Below are 20,386 nucleotides of genomic sequence, written 5' to 3'. Positions count from 1 at the left end.
AACATAGGATATTGTACGATAAGATTGTCTTGCATTTCAATCAGGCATTTAAAAAAATTTAATAAAAAAGCAGAAGAGGCCACCTCTTGGTGGGAGTCCATTCTCTGGTGTGGTGGGGGTACCATCCATTCAGTACTGTTGCTCCATCACTGATCAAGTAGTAATGGCATAATCCGGTGATAGCGCTTTAAAGTGGAACTATCAGCAGGTTAGATGAATCTAACCTGCTGATAGCCCCCTAATGCGCAAGGGGTGCAGAGGAGAAAGGTTTGTCTCTTACCTTCCACCTCTGTGCAGTCAGTAGTTGAATCTTTGGCCCGGAGCACTGGCCCACCCCTATTTCCCTATATATAGATCCATTATATGACAATAGCTACTTTATTGTTGGAGGATTTTCACATGTTGGGACTGTCAGAAGGGCGAAAAACAATGGAAGTGTGGAAATGAGAAAGCAGGACTGGTGCTGGTTCAGTGAACACCTTATTCATGGCGACTTCTTAGTAGTACCCTAGAAATGATAAGAACTATGATGGAAAACTATTTCATGCATTCATCTTTTACACAGTCTGAATAACCAGTTCTTGTTCAGTAGACCTCACGTCCGCTGGGTCATTTGCTTATTCACACATCTGTGGTTTTTTGTCTGGCCTGTATATTCTTTCCGCTATCAAAGTTCACAATCCGCAAAAAAAAAAAAAATACAGATTGTGCATCCATAATGCGCATTATTTTGCAGATTAGTTAAAGCTGTATTGTACCAGCTTAAAAAAGTACGGCCATGTGCACACATACTGAATTTGCTCTGGAAACTTTGCAGCAAACTTAAAGGAGAAGTCCGGCAATAATTTTTATTAAACTATTGTATTGTCTCCTAAACGTTACGCAAATCCCCAATATACACTTATTACAGGAGATGCTTATAAAGTGTTTTTTTCCCTGCACTTACTTCTGCATCAAGGCTTCACTTCCTGGATAAAATGGTGATGTCACGACCTGACTCTGTGGCTGCTGGAGAGGATGATGGCAGGGAGATACTCAGTGTCCCTCCAGTGCCCTGTGTCCCTCAGTGTCCCCCTGCAATCATCCTCTCCAGCAGCCACAGCCCGCACAGCTCTGGGAGTCGGGTCGTGACATCACCATGTTTATCCAGGAAGTGACATGACCATGTTTATCCAGGAAGTGACATCACCATGTTATCCAGGAAGTGACATCACCATGTTTATCCAGGAAGTGAAGCCTTGATGCAGCAGTAAGTGCAGGGAAAAAAGCACTTTATGTGCATCTCCCGAAATAAGTGTATGTTGGTGATTTGTATAACTTTTGGGGGGCAATAGAATACTTAAATAAAAATGTTCACCGCACTTCTCCTTTAACAGAGCAATGCACAGACATCTTAGGGCCTGCAGCAGCTCAGATATGTTGTAGAGGGTGGAGGTTTATACCCATGTAACTACAAAAGAGGGAAAGCTGCACAAATTAATTCTATACGCTGATCTGCTGCAGGTACTATCGGCACTATATCTGTCTTCTGAGGGCATATCTTAAATGCCTTTAGTGCAGACCGTATGTTCACGGCTTCTTAGCGTGTTGCCCAGATGGCGTATTTGTATAATTTGGTAAAACCAATTCAGGTCAGGGTTTGTAGATTTAAGGCTTGGCACCCAAAATGTCTTTGATTACATTTAAGGGGAAACTTTCAGCAGGTTATAGCTCCTTAGTGTATGGGGCCCTGAGGATGAAGGCAAGTTTCTTACCTTCTGCCTTGGTAGGTTCTCTTATAATCCGTATGCTAACAAGTTGTGTTGGTGCACTGGAGGCGGGACTATAACCAGTGCACTCATCCACCCCTGGCCAGCCCACCTTTCCCTAATGAATATGAGCAGAGCGGGATAGGGTGCTAATTAGCATACGGATCAAACTCCAGATACCTTCATCCTCAGCTCCCTATGTGCTATAGGGAGATTATTAAGTGTTATTTCACATCTATAGGTTGGCAAATTCTGTAGTGTACACCACAAACCTATAATATTACCGACATATACCACAGCAATTCCCTTCCGGATCCATCCATTGGGATTTGCCAAATTTAAGTGACTACATGGCCGACCACACTGTTGAGTCCCACAAGAAAAATCACATACAATCCAAAAAAAGAGTTTTGATGAGTCGGGGTCTCACTGATTCCTGCTGTCAATTATCTCTGTCCAGCAGCACCATTGACTTATAATAGAGCTGACTGCATGGAGATCACTGCAAGATGGGGAGAGAAATGCGCTATTGTGCGGTTCCCTGGCTCATTCTCCTATTGGTGGGGAACCTGACTAATGAAAACTTTTGATGCGTCTCCAAAAATGTTATTTTTTTCTGTCAGTGCTCTATTAACATATACAGTGGTACCTATAATGTGCCTGCACTCACACTCAGCTATATACAGTGCTGCTATAATGTGCCAGCACTCACACTCAGCTATACACACTGCTGCTATAATGTGCCTGCACTTACACTCAGCTATACACACTGCTGCTATAATGTGCCAGCACTCACACTCAGCTATACACACTGCTGCTATAATGTGCCAGCACTTACACTCAGCTATACACACTGCTGCTATGTGCCTGCACTCACACTCAGCTATACACACTGCTGCTATAATTTGCCTGCACTCACACTGCTGTATATAAAGTTTCTGTCACTGTCCTTCTACACAGCTCTGTGATTCACACTTTGATTGGTCCAGGCTGAACACACAACCCCTCCCCATTTGCTGTCATGTGACCACACAGACCTCTGACAGCAGCCCTGCTTCTCTATTCTAGCCTGTTGTACTATGCACCTGCATTTTGGGGATCTGCAGTTCCATCTTGTATCAACAAACTGCTGCTGTTTTTTCATTCTTATGCACTTACTATACATTATACTCCACATGCTGAATGCTATATCACTATTTTGGGGTTGTGGAACCAATTCTATGCATTTAATGATTTCTTATGGGAAAATTTGCTTTGGTTTAAGAGTGGATTTGGATTACAAGCACGGTCCCAGAACGAATTATGCTCGTAAATCCAAGGCATCACTGTATACTCTTGAAAAGGAATAAAATCTTTGAATTGCGGAATACGGATTTTGCTGTATGCCGTAAAGCAGGGGTCTCAAACTCGCGGCCCTCCAGCTGTTGCAAAACTACAATTCCCATCATGCCTGGGACAGCCAAAGCAAAGCTTTGGCTGTCCCAGGCATGATGGGAATTGTAGTTTTGCAACAGCTGGAGGGCCGCGAGTTTGAGACCCATGCCGTAAAGTATCCGCTTTTATATGCAGCAAATTTAAAAAGTCATGAAACGGAAACAGGGAAACCTAAAAACACAAACTGCAACGTGAACTCAAGCAAACCCTCTATATTACTGACTGATAATAACCGAACAGATGGGACAATGGCACAGCAAACTTCCCATCTACATAACACCAATACAAAAGAAGAAGAATGGCCCCTGGCTTATCCCTGGCATCTTAGCCCAGAAACAGAATGTTGTAATGAGACGGCTTATGTCCTCCTGGATGTTTTAGGTAACGCGCTGTACACTTCTATTATCATGTACAATAGAGGGTTATGAAACAGCTCTGCTATGCTCCCTGAACAGGATACGACTGTAGCCAGGGACCAGCTTTGTGCCAAAAATGTTTAACGATGTTTGATTTGGACACAGGAGGAAACTATGGAAGGAGGAACAAAAAAGCACAAAAAAACCCCGAATCTGGTGAAAGCAATAGTTATACGTAAATGCCATCTAAATACGACAACAGAGTTACATATATCTATATAATATTACCAGTTTATCTTTTATTCGTTCTCCGTGAATAAGAAAGTCACTTCTTCCGGTGCCCTCTGGGTACACTTTTGAGACTCCAACCCGACTGATTCCGCCACCTTCATGTGGTAACCAACCCCCGCTGGAGTCATCTCTGCTCATAACCACAGCCTTCACACGCACTATGTAGTTGTCACTATGAAAAAGAAAGGGAAAAAAAAAAGAAATGTTAAAATAAGCAACAAGAACATTCACAGTATATACAAGCATAAAAAATACTATATGTACGTGTACCATACAATGAAATGTATATATAACGCCGTAGATCAAAGTTCACGTTACTACAAAGGTGAAGAAGCACATACATAAATAACTGCATGGTTGCCAATTCCACTCACAACTTGTCTATCCACATAATTCTATTGGCTAATCAAACATTACACTGTGCTGTAATTCCCTGAACAACCAGAGATGGCGCTGTTCAGAAAAAAAAAAAACAAAAACAAACGTTGAAGGGGCTAATTCTAAGGACTAGGGGTGGCTCTGAACAAGATTTAACGTCATCTCATAAAGTAGGTTGACAATAGTTAATTTATAGGATGCACACAGATATTAAATATGGAGGTCTCCACACTGAATGGAGTGGCAGGGAACAAGCATGGCCACTACTCTATCACTGTCTATGGGGCCATCTAACCATTGAAGGTCTGAATTCTAGTATCAAACCAGTCAGTTTATTAAAGGAGCTGCTAAAATCTCTTTACTGTTTCCCAGACACAGCTCCATTCATTTTGTGGTGGCCATGCCTGGTACTGCAGTTGTCTTTATCAGTTTCCCTCATGATGTTGGTATCAATACTGAAGTAGCCGAGACGCTCACAAAATATATGGAGCTGTGCCTAATAAACAAGGACGGGGACACAGGGCGCAACAGCCCTTTAAGTTAACTAATCTGGGGGTTGCAGCTAGGAGAAGGGCCCTCTCTATCCAATGTCAATGATCCTCTTTACCTCTTTACATTAGGCCCAAACAGGGCTGTTCTAATGTCATTGCTGCGAGGATATTTTCTAGAACAAGACAGAGTGGATCCATCAATGGGTATAATGGTGCGTTTACACAGAGCAATTTATCGGACAGATTTCGGAAGCCAAACCTAGGAATGGATTTAAAAAAAAAAAAAAAAGGAGAAATCTCAGTCCTTCCTTTGTGACCTGTTCTCTGTTTATAGGCTGTTCCTGGCTTTGGCTTCAAAAATCTGTCAGATAAATTTCTCTGTGTAAACGCACCGTAAGTCAATCTACAGATTTTACAGCATGTCCAGTAACAGCGGCGTCTGAATGTTCGCTTACAACACCGGACCATTAAGAGGACGTTCTTGGGAAAAATACTCAAAGTCATGGACCTAACATTCACATAGAGACGCATTAGCATTATACACAGGTCATCAGCGAACCGTGACCTGAATAAAGAGCCCGAGAGTACGTCTAGTCGAGAAAGCTGAATACTTTTATGGGCCAGTCACCCGCCAGTGTTTGCCACCATATTTCCGTCCCCAGCACATACAAATTGAGTTGCCTTTTTTCTCTGTACACAACAGGGACGCTCCCCCATTGAGAACGGCAGGAAATTAAGGATTACAGAAACCAAAAGTGTTTTGTAAAAGCAGCTGCTCGACAACATTGCCGAAGGCGTGCTTAGAAATGTCACCCTGCCTGAGAGCGGTAAAGAGCTGTGAGGAGCGGACAGACTGCACAATGAGGGCGAATGGGAGCGCCGCCGCCGATCATGAAGAAACACAGGGGGGCGGCTCTTATAGGGCCCCACTTACCACTGAAACAAGCATACAAAATGCTCCGGTAGCTCACGATTCAATAGACGGCTCTCTTTTACATTCCGTAAACAAATACAAAAGGGAGCGAACATTGTCCCCAATTCAATAGTGCAAACCCAGCCTGACCTAGAAAACCACTGGTGCCCGGGACGCAGCTGAAGCTGCAGACTGCTATACAGAGCGCTGGGATAGATCCTCCACATAATGGGGGATAAAGCGCCGAGAGATTTACAACTTTACATGAAATGCTCCAGCTGTAATGACTGGATAAAGCTGGACAAGCACTTAAAGGGGATGTCCCACTGATGGCCTATCTTCCAGACAGAACGTCAATACCATATTAGCTATATATATATATATATATATATATATATATATATATATATATATATATATATATATATATATATATTGCCATCATAAAGCTCTACGTCAGCTCTACATCAGGTGTTGCTGAGCTGCAGCACATGCCTCCTCAAGCAACCACCGCTACCTGCCTTGACTAATTCATGTACAGGGCTCAGTGGTGAAAGCCAAGCTGGGGTGGGGGAGGGAGGAGGCATGCTGCATGCTCAGCACAGCCTCTATGAGACTTGGGCTTGAAAGGAAAATGCAATTTGATAATTTAAAGGAGAAGTCCAGCGGATTATAAAATCTGGCAGTTGGTACTAACTTAACCCTCCACATGCCCTTGGTGAGCCGTGGGATCCCCGCCAGGCTCCAGGATCTGCGGAGTGGACACATCATGACCCGGCTGATAGACTGTCCGTTCAGCCAGTCAGTGACTGGGGCGGGACACAAAATCCCCCCCCCCCCCCCCCCCCCGAGTCATCACAACTCTGCGCGGGCACAGGAAGAGGTAAGCAATTTTTTTAAAATGGGCGCACAAACAATGCAGTGATTGTTCGTGCGGCCCCGCTATGTGATTAATTGCACCTTGTAAAGGCACTCTAAACAAGGGCCGTTCTCACTTGTTGGTGCTCATTTGTGGCCTTGGAGGGTTGAAGATCTGGAAGTGCAAAAGGACCCCAACAAACAAAAATCATTTTTTTTTCTCCCCATTAGATATCGGCCCATGTCTGCAGCTCTGTGAGCACTATATACAGATGGCAGATTCCCTGTAATATAATGTGTATGTATGGACACCTATAAAGTTGGCAGCACCTGCCGACACTGAATTTTTAATGCCGAAGCAAAAGAAAACGAATATAATCCAGGAACTGTAATGTAGGACGGTATACAGCAGAGCAAGGGTTAAAATCACCCGTCTAGAAGGATTAGCCAAATAATAAAGCTACCTGTCGGAGCTGAAAGGACAGACATGTTTAGACAATAGAATGAGAAAGACATCTATAAGCGCAATGTTTACAGACGGGAAAGAAAGGTGAGGAAGTGGTTCAATGGGGCATCATGCCATAGTAATGGGCGGATTAGCCCGGGCACAGGATGGCAGCACTGCTCCAGAGATATCAACCTAAACCCACAGAGGCCACCACAAATCCCGCTGCATAAAATCATCAGCATGTTCCCCGTGTGCGGCCATTTCCTCGTAGTACACGGAGGAACACTTCTCACAGTCTAAAAACAGCACCAGGTGTATAGCAAGTAAAAACAAGCTCCTCGTATTCTGTCACACCATACAATAAAAAGAAAAGAAAAAAAAAAAAATCACTGTTTGCCGGTGGGATTTCTTTCGGGAGACAATGAAAATTTCAACACTAAAGTCAAACAGAGGAGAAGGGGGGAAAAAAATAATAATAAAAAGTCACGGAAGCGTATAGATCTACAAAACCTGCAAAAGTTGTCTGATGGCTTGTGCAGTATTCAGGTTCTCGCATGTCAGGCTGCACGAAATAGCTTGCTATAGAGATAGAGCAATAAATCCAGAGGATTAAAGGGATTATGTACATAATGGTGTATGGAAAAAAGTGAATACAAAAGACCCAAAAGTCATTTAAAAAAAAAAAAAAAAAAAAAAAAGTCACACAAGGTGGGGGTTGGGAAGATTATAATATATATATATATATATATATATATATATATATATATATATATATTTTTTTTTTTTTTTTTTTTTTTTTTTTCAATAAATGTATACAGTACTGGATGGAACAACTATTAGTATGGACAGAGGGCCAACAGCAGTATCCTGTAGTAGTAGTAGCACTGCCATTATTCTGGATATCACAGGAGGAGACTTGCTTCGCGGCATTGTACCAACCATCATAAAGCATGTCTTTGAGACTATAGCTTCCTTCCTCAGTGCAATTCAACATCCTCGAGCAACAAAGTCTGCCATGTGGATGATTCATCGCCAGTCTGGATTACAGGGCTCCTTCTGCAATCCATTTAGATGCTACGTAGATATATACACGGTCACCGCCTGCCTATGACACCCAATGACCATAAAGGATACAGGAGAAAAAAAAAAAAAAACCACTTATATTGTTATGCTGAAGACTTCTGCACACACAGATCTATATTGAAAAGTATAACCCCCATGAGCTTTGTACTCTTAGGGCCCTTGCACACTATAAAAATTACGCAGATCACTTGCCACAGATTCCGTGTGCGTTCTCACTTGACTCTCTGCCTGTCCCATAGACTCTATTCTATGCTCGGGTTCAGCCGTCTGTCCAAAGAGTTGACATGTCACTTCTTTAGGCGGATGGCGGAATCCGCCTGACCATAGCATGGAGCCCATGGGACCGGCGGAACTTCAAGCGGGAGTGGGAGAGACAAAATCCGTGCCAAGTTATCCGTGTGATTTTTGTAGTGTGCAAGGGCCTTTATACATAGCATGCAGCCCTGTTCACATCTGCAGTGGAGCAGTACTGTACCATGGCATCTTGGATATTCTCGCTCGACTGTGGAGCCTTCAGCAAAACCCCATTATCAATAAATGGCGTCCATAAAGCCCTGTTTGGGTCAGTTGGATGAAACGGCTGAACAGCATCATGGCTTCCATTATAAAGCTGGATGCGATCCCAACTTAAGTAGGGATGGGGATAGGAGGGGGAGTGAGGAGGCTTTGCAGACTTCACTTCAAGGGCTTGAGACATTTTGCACCAGAGAATGTAACTGAAGCACAGACTGATATATGATAGGTACCATGTGTCTCCTCCATGTGTCCGCAGTTTGGAATGCAAATTACCAATTAAATTTCCCATTCCTTAGGAGACTATCCCAGACTGAAAAAAGTCAGGACAAAATTTTTAATCCCATAGTCCAAAAATCCTATACGGCCCAGTAATGCAGTCAATCTAGCACACTTGTCTGTACGTCCCTTCCCCCGTAAGAATCAATCAGGGACACACTCTTTAATTGTAGGCTATTTTAGGCTGGGTTCACACTGCGTATATTTCAGTCAGTATTGTGGTCCTCATATTGCAACCAAAACCAGGAGTGGACTAAAAACACAGAAAGGCTCTGTTCACACAATGTTGAAATTGAGTGGATGGCCGTCATTTAATGGCAAATATTGGCTGTTATTTTAAAACAACGGCTGTTATATTGAAATAATGGCCGTTATTTACTGTTATATGGCGGCCATCCACTCAATTTTACCATTGTGTGAACATATCCTTTCTGTGTTTTTAATCCACTCCTGGTTTTGGTTGCAATATGAGGACCACAATACTGACTGAAATATACATAGTGTGAACACAGCCTCAAAGTGAATGTACAATCAGTACACTTGCTTTAAGTTTTGCCAACGGATAGAACGGCGCCGATGCAGGGAAGCCGGTGCCACTGTCCGTTTTTTGAACCACTGCCTGTTTCTTGTGTACGGCGCCGTCCTATTCCCAGGCACCGGCCAGGGCTGAAGCGCTGGAGGTGGCTGGCCCACCCCCACCCCCAGTGGGAGGAAACCCCGCCCCTCTAAGACATGGCTCTGTTGATTTAAAAAAGAACCGCAGCACCAGCTTCCCTGCGCCGTTCTATCCATGGGCAAAAATTTGGTGCATTCGCTTTAAGGCCATCAGACACTTTTATAAAAAAAAAAAAAAAAGTCAGCTGAATCAACTGATCTTGGCAACACTAGTCAAATCTCTGATGTGTATGGCAGCCTCCTGACTAACGTTGATGGAGAGAAGGATCGGGCATGTTGAATTTGAAATATTTTTTGTTTAGGGGAGGGCAGTATGGTTACCACTTCTATCCCCATTCACAAGAACACGAGAACCTTCGCGGAGCTGATTGATGGCCACATGAAAAATAATCAACCCATAGCGACAGCATGTCTGTTTGTTCTACTGTCCCAGGGTACTTTTAGAGCACACTCTACCCCTCTGCATGTTGGAGGTCCAACTCTTTGAATCCATGGTGTTGTAGACTGCCCAGAACACGTAACACAGTCCCCGGAGGAGTCCAATGTTTTGTAAAAAAATTCCAACAAAAACCTCAAAAGCCCACATCACATCATGACAAAGAGGAAAGATGATTTTCTTCTGTGAAGTATCTGATGGCGGTGGAGCATATCCGGGCGACAAGCTTGTTTACCTCAACACAATGCTGTCATTGAGCAGCCGTAATATTCCTAGCTATTCTGAGATGTGCGGTGTTATCTGGCGGACACGGGACCCTGGAACGTTTCAGCCGCAGGTTTAAGAGGAGATATTTAAAGAACAACACTGGCCGGAAACTTTTCTCATGTCCTTATTGTCTACGAAAAGCTGCAATACTGACCAAAAAAAAAAAGCGTAATGGGGAGGAAATAGGCAAGCTATGAAAACAGGAAGAGCTTATTTTTATTATTCTGGGTGGGTTAGGAATTAAGTGTTAGGAAGGTTTCATCCTAACGGGCCCCAGCATTATAAGAGGCAATGCTTCAAAGCCTACCAAGAGGCCGAAGGGCACCATGATATAGATCATGGTGCCGGCAGCCAATCTTCCCCTGGGACCAGTGCACCATGGAGGACTAACCACTTTGGGGAGGCACGAATCACGAGTGTGGTGTCAAACTGGCGGCCCTCTAGCTGTTGCAAAACTACAATTCCCATCCTTCCGTTTTGGCTGTCCAGGCATGAAGGAAACAGCTGGAGGGCCGCCAATTTGACACCAAACTGGTGATTGGCGCCTCCCCAATGTGATTAGTCCTCCATGGTACATGTCAATTCTTTCGGCGGATAGCGGAATACGCCGGCCCATAGAATGGTGTCTATGGAGCCGGTGAAAAGGCGTGCGGCCGTGCGCGCGGACATACTGGGGAATTCTGGAGTTCATCCGCGAGAATTCCTCAGTATGAACCCACCCTCAGGCTGGATTCACACTGTTTTTGCATAGAGCTCTTCTAACTTATGTATAAATATGGATTATATGGATAATATATAACTGCGGTGACAATGTGCTCTCAATCTATATATACAGTATAGTAGCCAGTGACTTATGTCCATGACACCATCACCCACAAGCACAAATGCAAAGACTCCCAACATTTCGGCCATGTTCACACAGTCAACATCTGTGCCAATGCAGATGCAGAATGCTTGCGGGTTTCTGTCGGTAAAATTTTGCTGTGCAAACAAGCCCTATGTGTATATGATGAGGGTCTCACCTATCATACTGACTTCACCACTACGGACGGCCTCTTAGATGAATTGCCAAGCATGAATACTTGAAAGACCCCTTTTCCACAAGATGCTTATAGTGGATTGTGCTGTGGATTTCACATTAAAAAGCTTTTGACTTGTCCTGTGTGTTCCGACCTCCACCCATCGTAATATAGAGGCAGGAGAAGAGCTCAGCCAGCCAAAAAAAAACAGTCTGCAATTGTGGCGCAGATTTACCCACAGAAGTATACGGAAAAGTCTATAATTTTTACGGATCCATAATTTTTTTTTTTTTTTGGGACGTAGTGTCCTTGAAAAATACGCCTTAATTTTACCATCTTCCCATTTTTTGCAAAAAAAAAAAAAAAATCCAGATTACAAACATAATATACAGTCCTGACAAACTACTGAACGTGTAAATGGGGCCTATAGGCCGTAATACACGTAGATTGGTGATCGATTACTGAGCCTATTACATGGCTCGATAATCATTCTGTATATAGTAAAAAAGTATAAAGTATCCAAGGCGCTCTTCTTGCGTCTGTCCGCTCAACATAGCCGCTGGAACGTTAGGGTTGGTCTCTGTAGTGACAGGCCGCTCAGCCGAGACAGGACAGCACCGCAGCCAGTGATTGGCTGAGCTGCCTGTCACTTCAAAGATCATAATGTACAAGTTACGGTGCCAGCAGAAACCAGAAGAACACCAGCGAGTGCGGAGCGGTATGTATAAAGTTTATTTTTTTACACAGTCATCTGCGCTTCACTATTACATGCGTGATAGTCATCGGCTGATCGTTGTCTTTATTACATGGAACAATAATCTTCTAAATATCGCTCCGTGTAATAGGGCCCTTAGTCTATAGAAACCATCTGGAGTGAGCCAGGAAGTGAACTGCTAAAGGCCCCCTTCAAATATAGCAGGCGGTCCGGATCCATTTACCTTTCGGTGCAGCAGCAAAGAAACCGACAACTGAATGGGACAGTTTAAAATAACCAGCACTTTAATAAGGACAGCGGATCGCCGGATACGCAGGATGGAAGTACGCATCTTGCAGTGTTCCTCTGTCTGCAGGCTGATATATGTGGACCCGGCCTTAGGGCCCTATTACACGGAACGATACTCTGCCAAATCAGGTCATATTATCGTGTAATGAAGACAACGATCAGCAGATGAAAACGATCGGCTGATCGTGTCTTTTGGTCCTGACCTAAAGTCATCAGCCGTTAGGGGTTGCGCATCAGTACGTGTAATTGCAATGCGCACGAATCTGTACATTAAGTTCATACATTCTCCATGCTCCCCGTAGCCACCAGTGCAACTTCAGAGCTGGTGTCTGAAGAGACAGGTCGCTCAGCCAATCACTAATCAGGACGGCACTGCCACAGCAAATGACTGACTGAGCGGCCTGTCACTTCAGGGACCAGCTCTGAAACTGCACTGGCAGTGCACGTCAAAATAATGGTCATAATTATTTTCGGATGTTTTTGAAAACAGCGGACGTTATTTTTTTTTCAGTTGTTCACACAATTTTTGTTTTTCCCACCGTCCTTATTATTAAAGTCAATGAACTATTAAATTAAAAACACACCAAGGGCAATAAGTGCACTTGAAAGAATAACGTACCAACAGTCGGGCGCTTCTCCCGCCTCTATTTCACGATCAGTGAACACGCAGACCCTCAACACTTTACAGCTGCTGTAAAAGTCTGTAATTTACGCAACAGAATGAATATTCCAGCAAACCCAATAATCTGCAGAGTTCTCTGCTTGTCATGTATGTATTTTTCCTCGTACATATGGACTCTGCTTATCCCTGGGGTGGGACCCCCACCAACCACGCATCCTAAGCCCTTTAATTCTATTTTATATGATCAATGTGCTGATAGCAATATATAAAAAAAAACACACCAAACCCTTCACTCCATATACTAATATTCCTCTAATAAAATAAAGCTCAAGAGTAACCAGTCCTTACTACATAAACATTTCCAGCTAGAAGTATTTCTTCCCATCTCTCTTTACCATCTGCGTTTTGCATGCGAGGAAACCGCTCCGCCAATCACTTCATTTCGAGGAGTGCAGCTTTATCTGCTCCCAAGGTTGTATCCCATATGCAATAATAATCATCCTGCCCCTACATTTCCTCACTTCAAAGACATTTCTTCGGGGGAGGTTTAATCAGAAACACACGCACCACGTCTCTCCACCAAACTGTGCTGCGTTTCAGGAAGAAAACAGAATAAATAAATAATTGGAAAGACGAAGTTGTAAAAGGTTTATTGGCGGCAGAATCTCATGGAAATGGGACGGCGCTGACATTACACGGCGAGGATGGCTGCGACACAGGGTCACATGGGCACAGTCCTCGACGTAGCTGAACGTTGTTGTGTTTCAATAGGTAACTTGCCGCAATTGTCAAAAGACTATTATGAATGGATCCTGGTGACAGAAAGCTGCATGTTGTAACATAACTATAGCCACTATAGTATAACTGTGTGGTGTTACAGGTAGAGAATACAGCGTGCTGTGTGGTGTTACAGGTAGAGAATACAGCGTGCTGTGTGGTGTTACAGGTAGAGAATACAGCGTGCTGTGTGGTGTTACAGGTAGAGAATACAGCGTACTGTGTGGTGTTACAGGTAGAGAATACAGCGTGCTGTGTGGTGTTACAGGTAGAAAATACAGCGTGCTGTGTGGTGTTACAGGTAGAAAATACAGCGTGCTGTGTGGTATTACAGGTAGAGAATACAGTGTGCTGTGTGGTGTTACAGGTAGAGAATACAGCGTGCTGTGTGGTGTTACAGGTAGAGAATACAGCGTGCTGTGTGGTATTACAGGTAGAGAATACAGCGTGCTGTGTGGTGTTACAGGTAGAGAATACAGCGTGCTGTGTGGTGTTACAGGTAGAGAATACAGCGTGCTGTGTGGTGTTACAGGGAGAGAATACAGCGTGCTGTGTGGTGTTACAGGGAGAGAATACAGCGTGCTGTGTGGTGTTACAGAGAGAGAATACAGCGTGCTGTGTGGTGTTACAGGTAGAGAATACAGCGCTGTGTGGTGTTACAGGTAGAGAATACAGTGTACTGTGTGGTGTTACAAGTAGAGAATACAGTGTGCTGTGTGGTGTTACAGGGAGAGAATACAGTGTGCTGTGTGGTGTTACAGAGAGAGAATACAGCGTGCTGTATGTAGAGAAATGCATGTGACCGAAACCCGGCTCCCTCCTGCTCCCTAAGATGGGGCGTCTTCAGGTTTAGTGCCTAGGGCAGCAGCAGCTGTTAATACGGGCCTGTGTGGGACCATACTGAAAAGATAAAGTAATGCAAATAATTCAGCAACACAATGAAACTGCAATGTGTGAACACAGCCTAGATGTTCAGCAACAGATTTGGGCGGAGAATGTGCAGGGTGGAGGACTGTGATGAACAGCTGAGGGAAAGCATTGCATTCTGGAACCTGTAGTACTGTCTACAACTGATAAACCAGGAAGTACAGGCACACAATAACAGATCTGACAGGTCTCCTTTAAAGCTGTACTCCGGTGAAAACCTTTTCCTTTCAAATCAAATGGTTTCAGAAAGTTATACAGATTTTTAATTTACTTCTATTTAAAGATGTCAAGTCTTCCCCATACTTATCAGCTGCTGAATGTTCTGCAGGAAGTGGTGTATTCTCTCCAGTCTGACACAGTGCTCTCTGCTGCCAACTCTGTCCATGTCAGGAGCTGTTCAGAGCAGCAACAAATCCGCATAGAAAACCTCTGCTGCTCTGGACAGTTCCTGACATGGAGAAATGGCAGCAAAGAGCACTGTGTCAGACTGGAGAGAATACACAACTTCCTTCAGAACATACAGCAGCTGATAAGTACTGGAAGACACAAGATTTTTAAAAAGAAGTAATTTATAAATTATAAATAATTATAAATTAGAAGTAAAAAGATTTTCGCTGGATAACTCCTTTAATTAAAAAGAAAATTTCTTCTGCTGGAGTACCCCTTTAAATGATACTGCAAAACTGAAATCTTGCAATACTTAACATCCTACCCCATCCAGTCTGTTACAAAAGGGAAACCATCAGCCACTTTCCTAAGGACATAGAAGCTTCCTGTGATGGGAAGCCAAAGACACTGCATCTGCAGTAACTGTGACCTCAGAATCAGAAAAGTTTTCCATGCAAGATTCTTCCTATCAGATCACATCTGCACCAATCTCTTCCTTCCCTGTCCCATACATCCCTATTAATCAGGAACACTATGAACTTTAAAGTGTCACTGTCGTATTTTTTTTTTTTTTTTGGCAGAAATCAATAGTCCAGACGATTTTAAGAAACTTTGTATTTGGTTTTATGAGGCAAATATGCCATTATCTGCATTCAGAAAGACTTTCCCCAGCCCCCCCCCCCTCCTTTCTCTCAGTCACTGCTCATTATCAGGAAAACTCAACTCTTTTACATCAGTCGGGCCCTGTGTAACCTATGGAGAGGGGAGGGGGAAGGAGGGAGATTAGATGGCAGCAGAGAACAAAGGATTACACAGCGGGACCTCTATGAAAGCTGGTATTTAGAGATCAGTGCTGATTTCAGAAGAGATAGCCTGGAGATGTAGCTGTAAATTAACTCTTTGTTGTCCTGTTTTAGTGCCTCATCTCCCTCAATCTCTCCTTGCTGGATAAGCCCTTTAAGGGGACAAACACACTTGCCGGATTTGCAGCAAGTCCTCTCGCTGCATATTTGCAGCAAGACTCGCTGTGGATCCCGGCCCTATTCTTTCAATGTTAGACAAAATCGCAGCAGGGATGTACATCCCTGCTGCGAGTTTGTCCCCAGCCCGCCCCGTTAACCTATGTCCGCTGGAGCATATACTTTACCTGATCCCGGCTCCGGCTTGCTTCGGCGGTTCCCGGAGTCTTCAGCAAGCCGGAGCCGGGATCAGGTAAAGTATATGCTCGCTCCAGTGCCCGCCCGCAGCCCAGGCCGTCTTATCACCCCCCCGCAGCCCCAAACGCCCGCAGCCCCGAACGCCCGCAGCCCCGAACGCCCGCAGCCCCGGCCGTCTGATCACCCACCCCCCCCCGCCCCCGCAGCCCCGATCGCCCGCAGCCCCGGCCGTCTGATCACCCCCCCCCGCAGCCCCGATCGCCCACCCGCAGCCCCGACCATTTGATCGCCCCCCCCCCCCCGCAGCCCCGATCGCCCGTCCGTAGCCCCGGCCGTCCGATCACCCCCCCGAAGCACCGATCTGCGGGCGATCGGGCGTCCGGGTCTGCAGGGGAGCGATCGGGGCTGTGGGGGGGTTTGATCAGATGGCCGGGGCTGCGGGTGGGCGAACAGGGCTGCGTGGGTGGGGGGGGGGGGGGGAGAATCAGACGGCCGGGGCTGCGGGCGGGCGATCGGGGCTGCGGAGGGGGGGGGGGGGGGTGTGATCAGACGGCTGGGGCTGCGTGGGGCGGTGTGATCAGACGGCCGGGGCTGCGGGCGGGCACTGGAGCGAGCATATACTTTACCTGATCCCGGCTCCGGCTTGCTGAAGACTCCGGGAACCGCCGAAGCAAGCCGGAGCCGGGACCAGGTAAAGTATATGCTCCGGCGGACGGGGGGTTAACGGGGCGGGCTGGGGACAAACTCGCAGCAGGGATGTACATCCCTGCTGCGTGTTTGTCTGCCATTAAAAGTATAGGGCCGGGATCTGCAGCGAGTCTCGCTGCAAATACGTAGCAAGGAGACTCGCTGCAGACCCGCCAAGTGTGTTTGTAGCCTAATAGAATATATTCCTACCATAAGTTGTGTATAGATCCAGTGCAACCGTGACCATAATCTGCTATGGATGGAGGCTACTGGGGTGTCCTATGGCATCTGACCAACTGGTAAATATCAGTCCACATTTTTTCCCTCTATAAGATTTTTTGGAGGCAGCAAAATAAGTGTATGTATATATATATATATATATATATATATATATATATATATATATATATATATTATTAGGATCCGATAATGACCGTGCTTGTGTCTGAGCATCCTTGCAATGTGAAGCTTACAGAGTATCTAATTCAGTCTGATCCTATAACTGCACCATACCGAGACCATCCGCAGATGCCCTTAGAAGACCTCGCACAATGCGGAATCCATACATCACATCTGATGCGAGTTCTGCAAATAAACTCTTATAAAATGACCAAGTCTCAACGATTCATCTCAGTCCTGTCACAAGGTTGCTGAATAAATTGGAAATGACATAGTACAGGAAGGTATCCGGGGACCGCGCCGCTCTGGGACAGGTTGCCGTACAGTTATATATCAACACAGTGAAAATCTATACAAAAGTTTTGCACCTTTTTGTGTATTTTGGACTAACTCCTTATTATGGCAAAAGATAATGGGGGAGATATATCAATGAGTGCCCCCTGGCGTACGCCACAGGGGAAGGAGTAGATTCTTGCCTTCTCCCTGTCGTACGCCTGTGTGGCGCCTCCTATCAAGGTTCACGCCTAGAAACAGAAGATAACCAGGTGAAAACCTCAGCATGCGCCAGGCTCAGGGCTGGTCTGCTTCGCTAAGATTCATGTGCGGGAATACGGCTGGAAAAGGGGAGCCGGTTTCAATAAATGTCCTCCGATAATTAAACTCCATGTGAACACTGCCTTAGGGCTCATTTACACAGATACTGAAGATTTTACCTGCGGATGTAAAAATCAGTAGTCAGTGGACATCAGCAGCAGACAAGTGGATGTGGATTTCCACTTCTCCGTGCAGCAGAAATTTGCCAAAACAAAAATTGACCCCTGCAACTTGTACATTTTCACTGCATTTTAGTGGAGTAGAGGGGAAACACGCAATGACCCACCAAACTTTTGTTAGGCTAGGTTCACACTGCGTGTTTTGCAATCCGTTCTTTTGCACAAGACGGATTTAAGAAAACGGATGCATTTCCGTTGTGTAAAAAAAAAAAAAAAAAGGGGATCAAAACGGATCCGTTTATTTAACGGACACAAAAGTAGTGTCAGCTACGTTTTTGTCAGTCAAAAAAAAAAAAAAAAAAGGAAAAACGGATCAGTTTTCTGTTTTTTTTTTACAATGGAAGTCAATGGAAAAACGTATCAAAACAGATGCACACAAATGCATCCGTTTTTTTGCAAAAAAACGGATTGCAAAAAATGCAGTGTGAACCTAGCCTTAGGCGAAACCGCTTCCTTTTGAATTTCGGCCTCTTTCTCTCCCTTTAGTTGCTGCAGTTGTACCCTTACAACTGAAGCAACTAAAGGGAGAGAAAGAGGCCGAAATTCTAAAGAAAGCTGGGAAAACAGGGACGAAGCGCTGCAGAGCTGAATTCTCAGCAAATGAGAAAACCCCTTTAGCACAGGTAGACAAAGCCCTTATAACTGGTGACGATCTCTGCGACGAGTGTTTGTTTGCTGAGCTTCCACAAGGCTCAATCATTTGTGTGGCCCTTTAGATGTAACACTGTAGGCCGCACTAACCCTAACCAATTTTAAATGGCTGCGAAAAAAAATATAAAAAATTCTCTCTCTCCAACGAGCCGACCAACTTGCAAGCTCATTGGTTGATGGCCCTTGGCCGAGAAGTGTTCTCATTTGCCGTAATCTGTCCCTAAAAAGGGGTCTCCAAAATCTCTGCTCTGACTGACAGATGTCACAGGAAAAGAGAATGAGATATACTGGATTCCCACATGGCTGATCCTGTTCCTCTAGGAGGGTAGTCTGATGGCAGCCCACTCCCTGCACACAACTGGGAGATGACCACATTTTGCACCCCCATGCAACTTTAATCTTATAAAGTAGTTTTATACCAAAATATATATATTTTTTTCTTTTAAAATCAACAGGTGCCATAAAAACGTCAGAGATTTGTAGTTTACTTATCAGCTGCTGCTGTATATCCTCCAGGAAGTGGTATTTTTTTTCCAGTCTGGAAAGAAGGGGAAGATTTCTGTGGGGGATTTGCTACTGCTCTGAACAGTTCCTGACATGGACAGAAGTGGCAGCGGAGAGCACTGTGTCAGACTAGAGAGAATACACCACTTCTTGCAGGACACACAGCATCTGCTAAGTATTGGAAGACTGGAGGTATTTTTTTTTTTATAAAGAAGTAAGTTGCAAATCTCTGGCACCAGTAGATTTGAAAGAAAAAAAAAATGATGAAAAACCCTTTTAAACAGTGAACTTGGAAATTAACTACTGAAACCTATACATACAAACACTAATAAATAATATATATATTATATATATATATATATTCTATATCTAATATAAATATATATATTAGATAGATATAAATATGTGATAGATATAGATTATAATATATATATATATATATATATATATATATATATATATATATATATATATATATTAGATACACACGGATGTGATTAAAGGAACGCTTTTCCAAACATTGTAATTGGATGCAATTTTCATGGAGAGAATCCCACCCCCCAAAACAAAAATACTAATGTGAATCCAGACTAAGCAAAGCAACCGAGCAAATTCCTGTGCCTCCTGCCGCCATGTCCAGCAGCCCAGCATCCTGGATTGCAGCCGGACAAAGTCTGTCAGGAAGCAATAAGGCTTTATCTATCGATCACAAGATAATTATATGGGATCCCTCAGGGGAGGAAAACTTTAAAAAGAAAAGTGAAAAAAAAAAAAAAAAAAAAAAAGAAAACCTGTGGGTACTTTGAGCGATTTTATTTCCTGAGTGTTTTGCGTGCCCCTTTAATGATGGCGTCTGGGAGATTAGAACCAACCTCTGGCAGAAATTAAATACTCAGCAAAATGACGGCATTTTCTGTAAGCAGATGTAATTCCGCCCAGATGTCATCCGTGCGTCCGGCACACAAACACTTGTTTACGAGGTACAGTCAGCGCTGTTAGATAGAAAGACTCTATAGCTATGGCTGACTGACATTTCCAAGGTTCCCGGTTTCTCAGGAGTCTATTAGCGGGTAATTCTTGGGCCCATATTACGGAAGACTGTCTATGGGAACAAAGATTTAGTGACCTGAACTCCTGGCGGATCTAAGAATGGATAACGTAATGAGTTCTGGTCAACGAACCCCCGGTCATGCCAGGACATCAGGCAATAACATGGGCACAAAAACTGCAGCCTAAGAAGAGTCTTTAAAAGGGTTGTTAACCCAAAAATTTATTTTAAATCAACTGGTGTCAGAGATTTGTAATTTACT

General features: G+C 44.3%; 1 protein-coding gene across 1 annotated transcript in view; it reads right to left on the bottom strand.

The window, feature by feature from the left end:
* The window catches only part of SPRED2 (sprouty related EVH1 domain containing 2), a 71,316-nt gene that overhangs the window by 30,784 nt on the left and 20,146 nt on the right, over positions 1–20,386 (bottom strand). The window contains exon 2 of the mRNA XM_069954497.1: positions 3,827–4,001. Within this exon, the coding sequence (XP_069810598.1) occupies positions 3,827–4,001 (175 nt within the window). The remainder of the gene's footprint in view (positions 1–3,826; positions 4,002–20,386) is intronic.

The sequence above is a fragment of the Dendropsophus ebraccatus genome, chromosome 15 (assembly GCF_027789765.1).
Source record: "Dendropsophus ebraccatus isolate aDenEbr1 chromosome 15, aDenEbr1.pat, whole genome shotgun sequence".
In the NCBI taxonomy this organism is placed as follows: domain Eukaryota; kingdom Metazoa; phylum Chordata; class Amphibia; order Anura; family Hylidae; genus Dendropsophus; species Dendropsophus ebraccatus.
The sequence above is the reverse complement of the archived record's forward strand: the minus strand, read 5'-3'. Positions and strand labels throughout refer to the sequence as shown.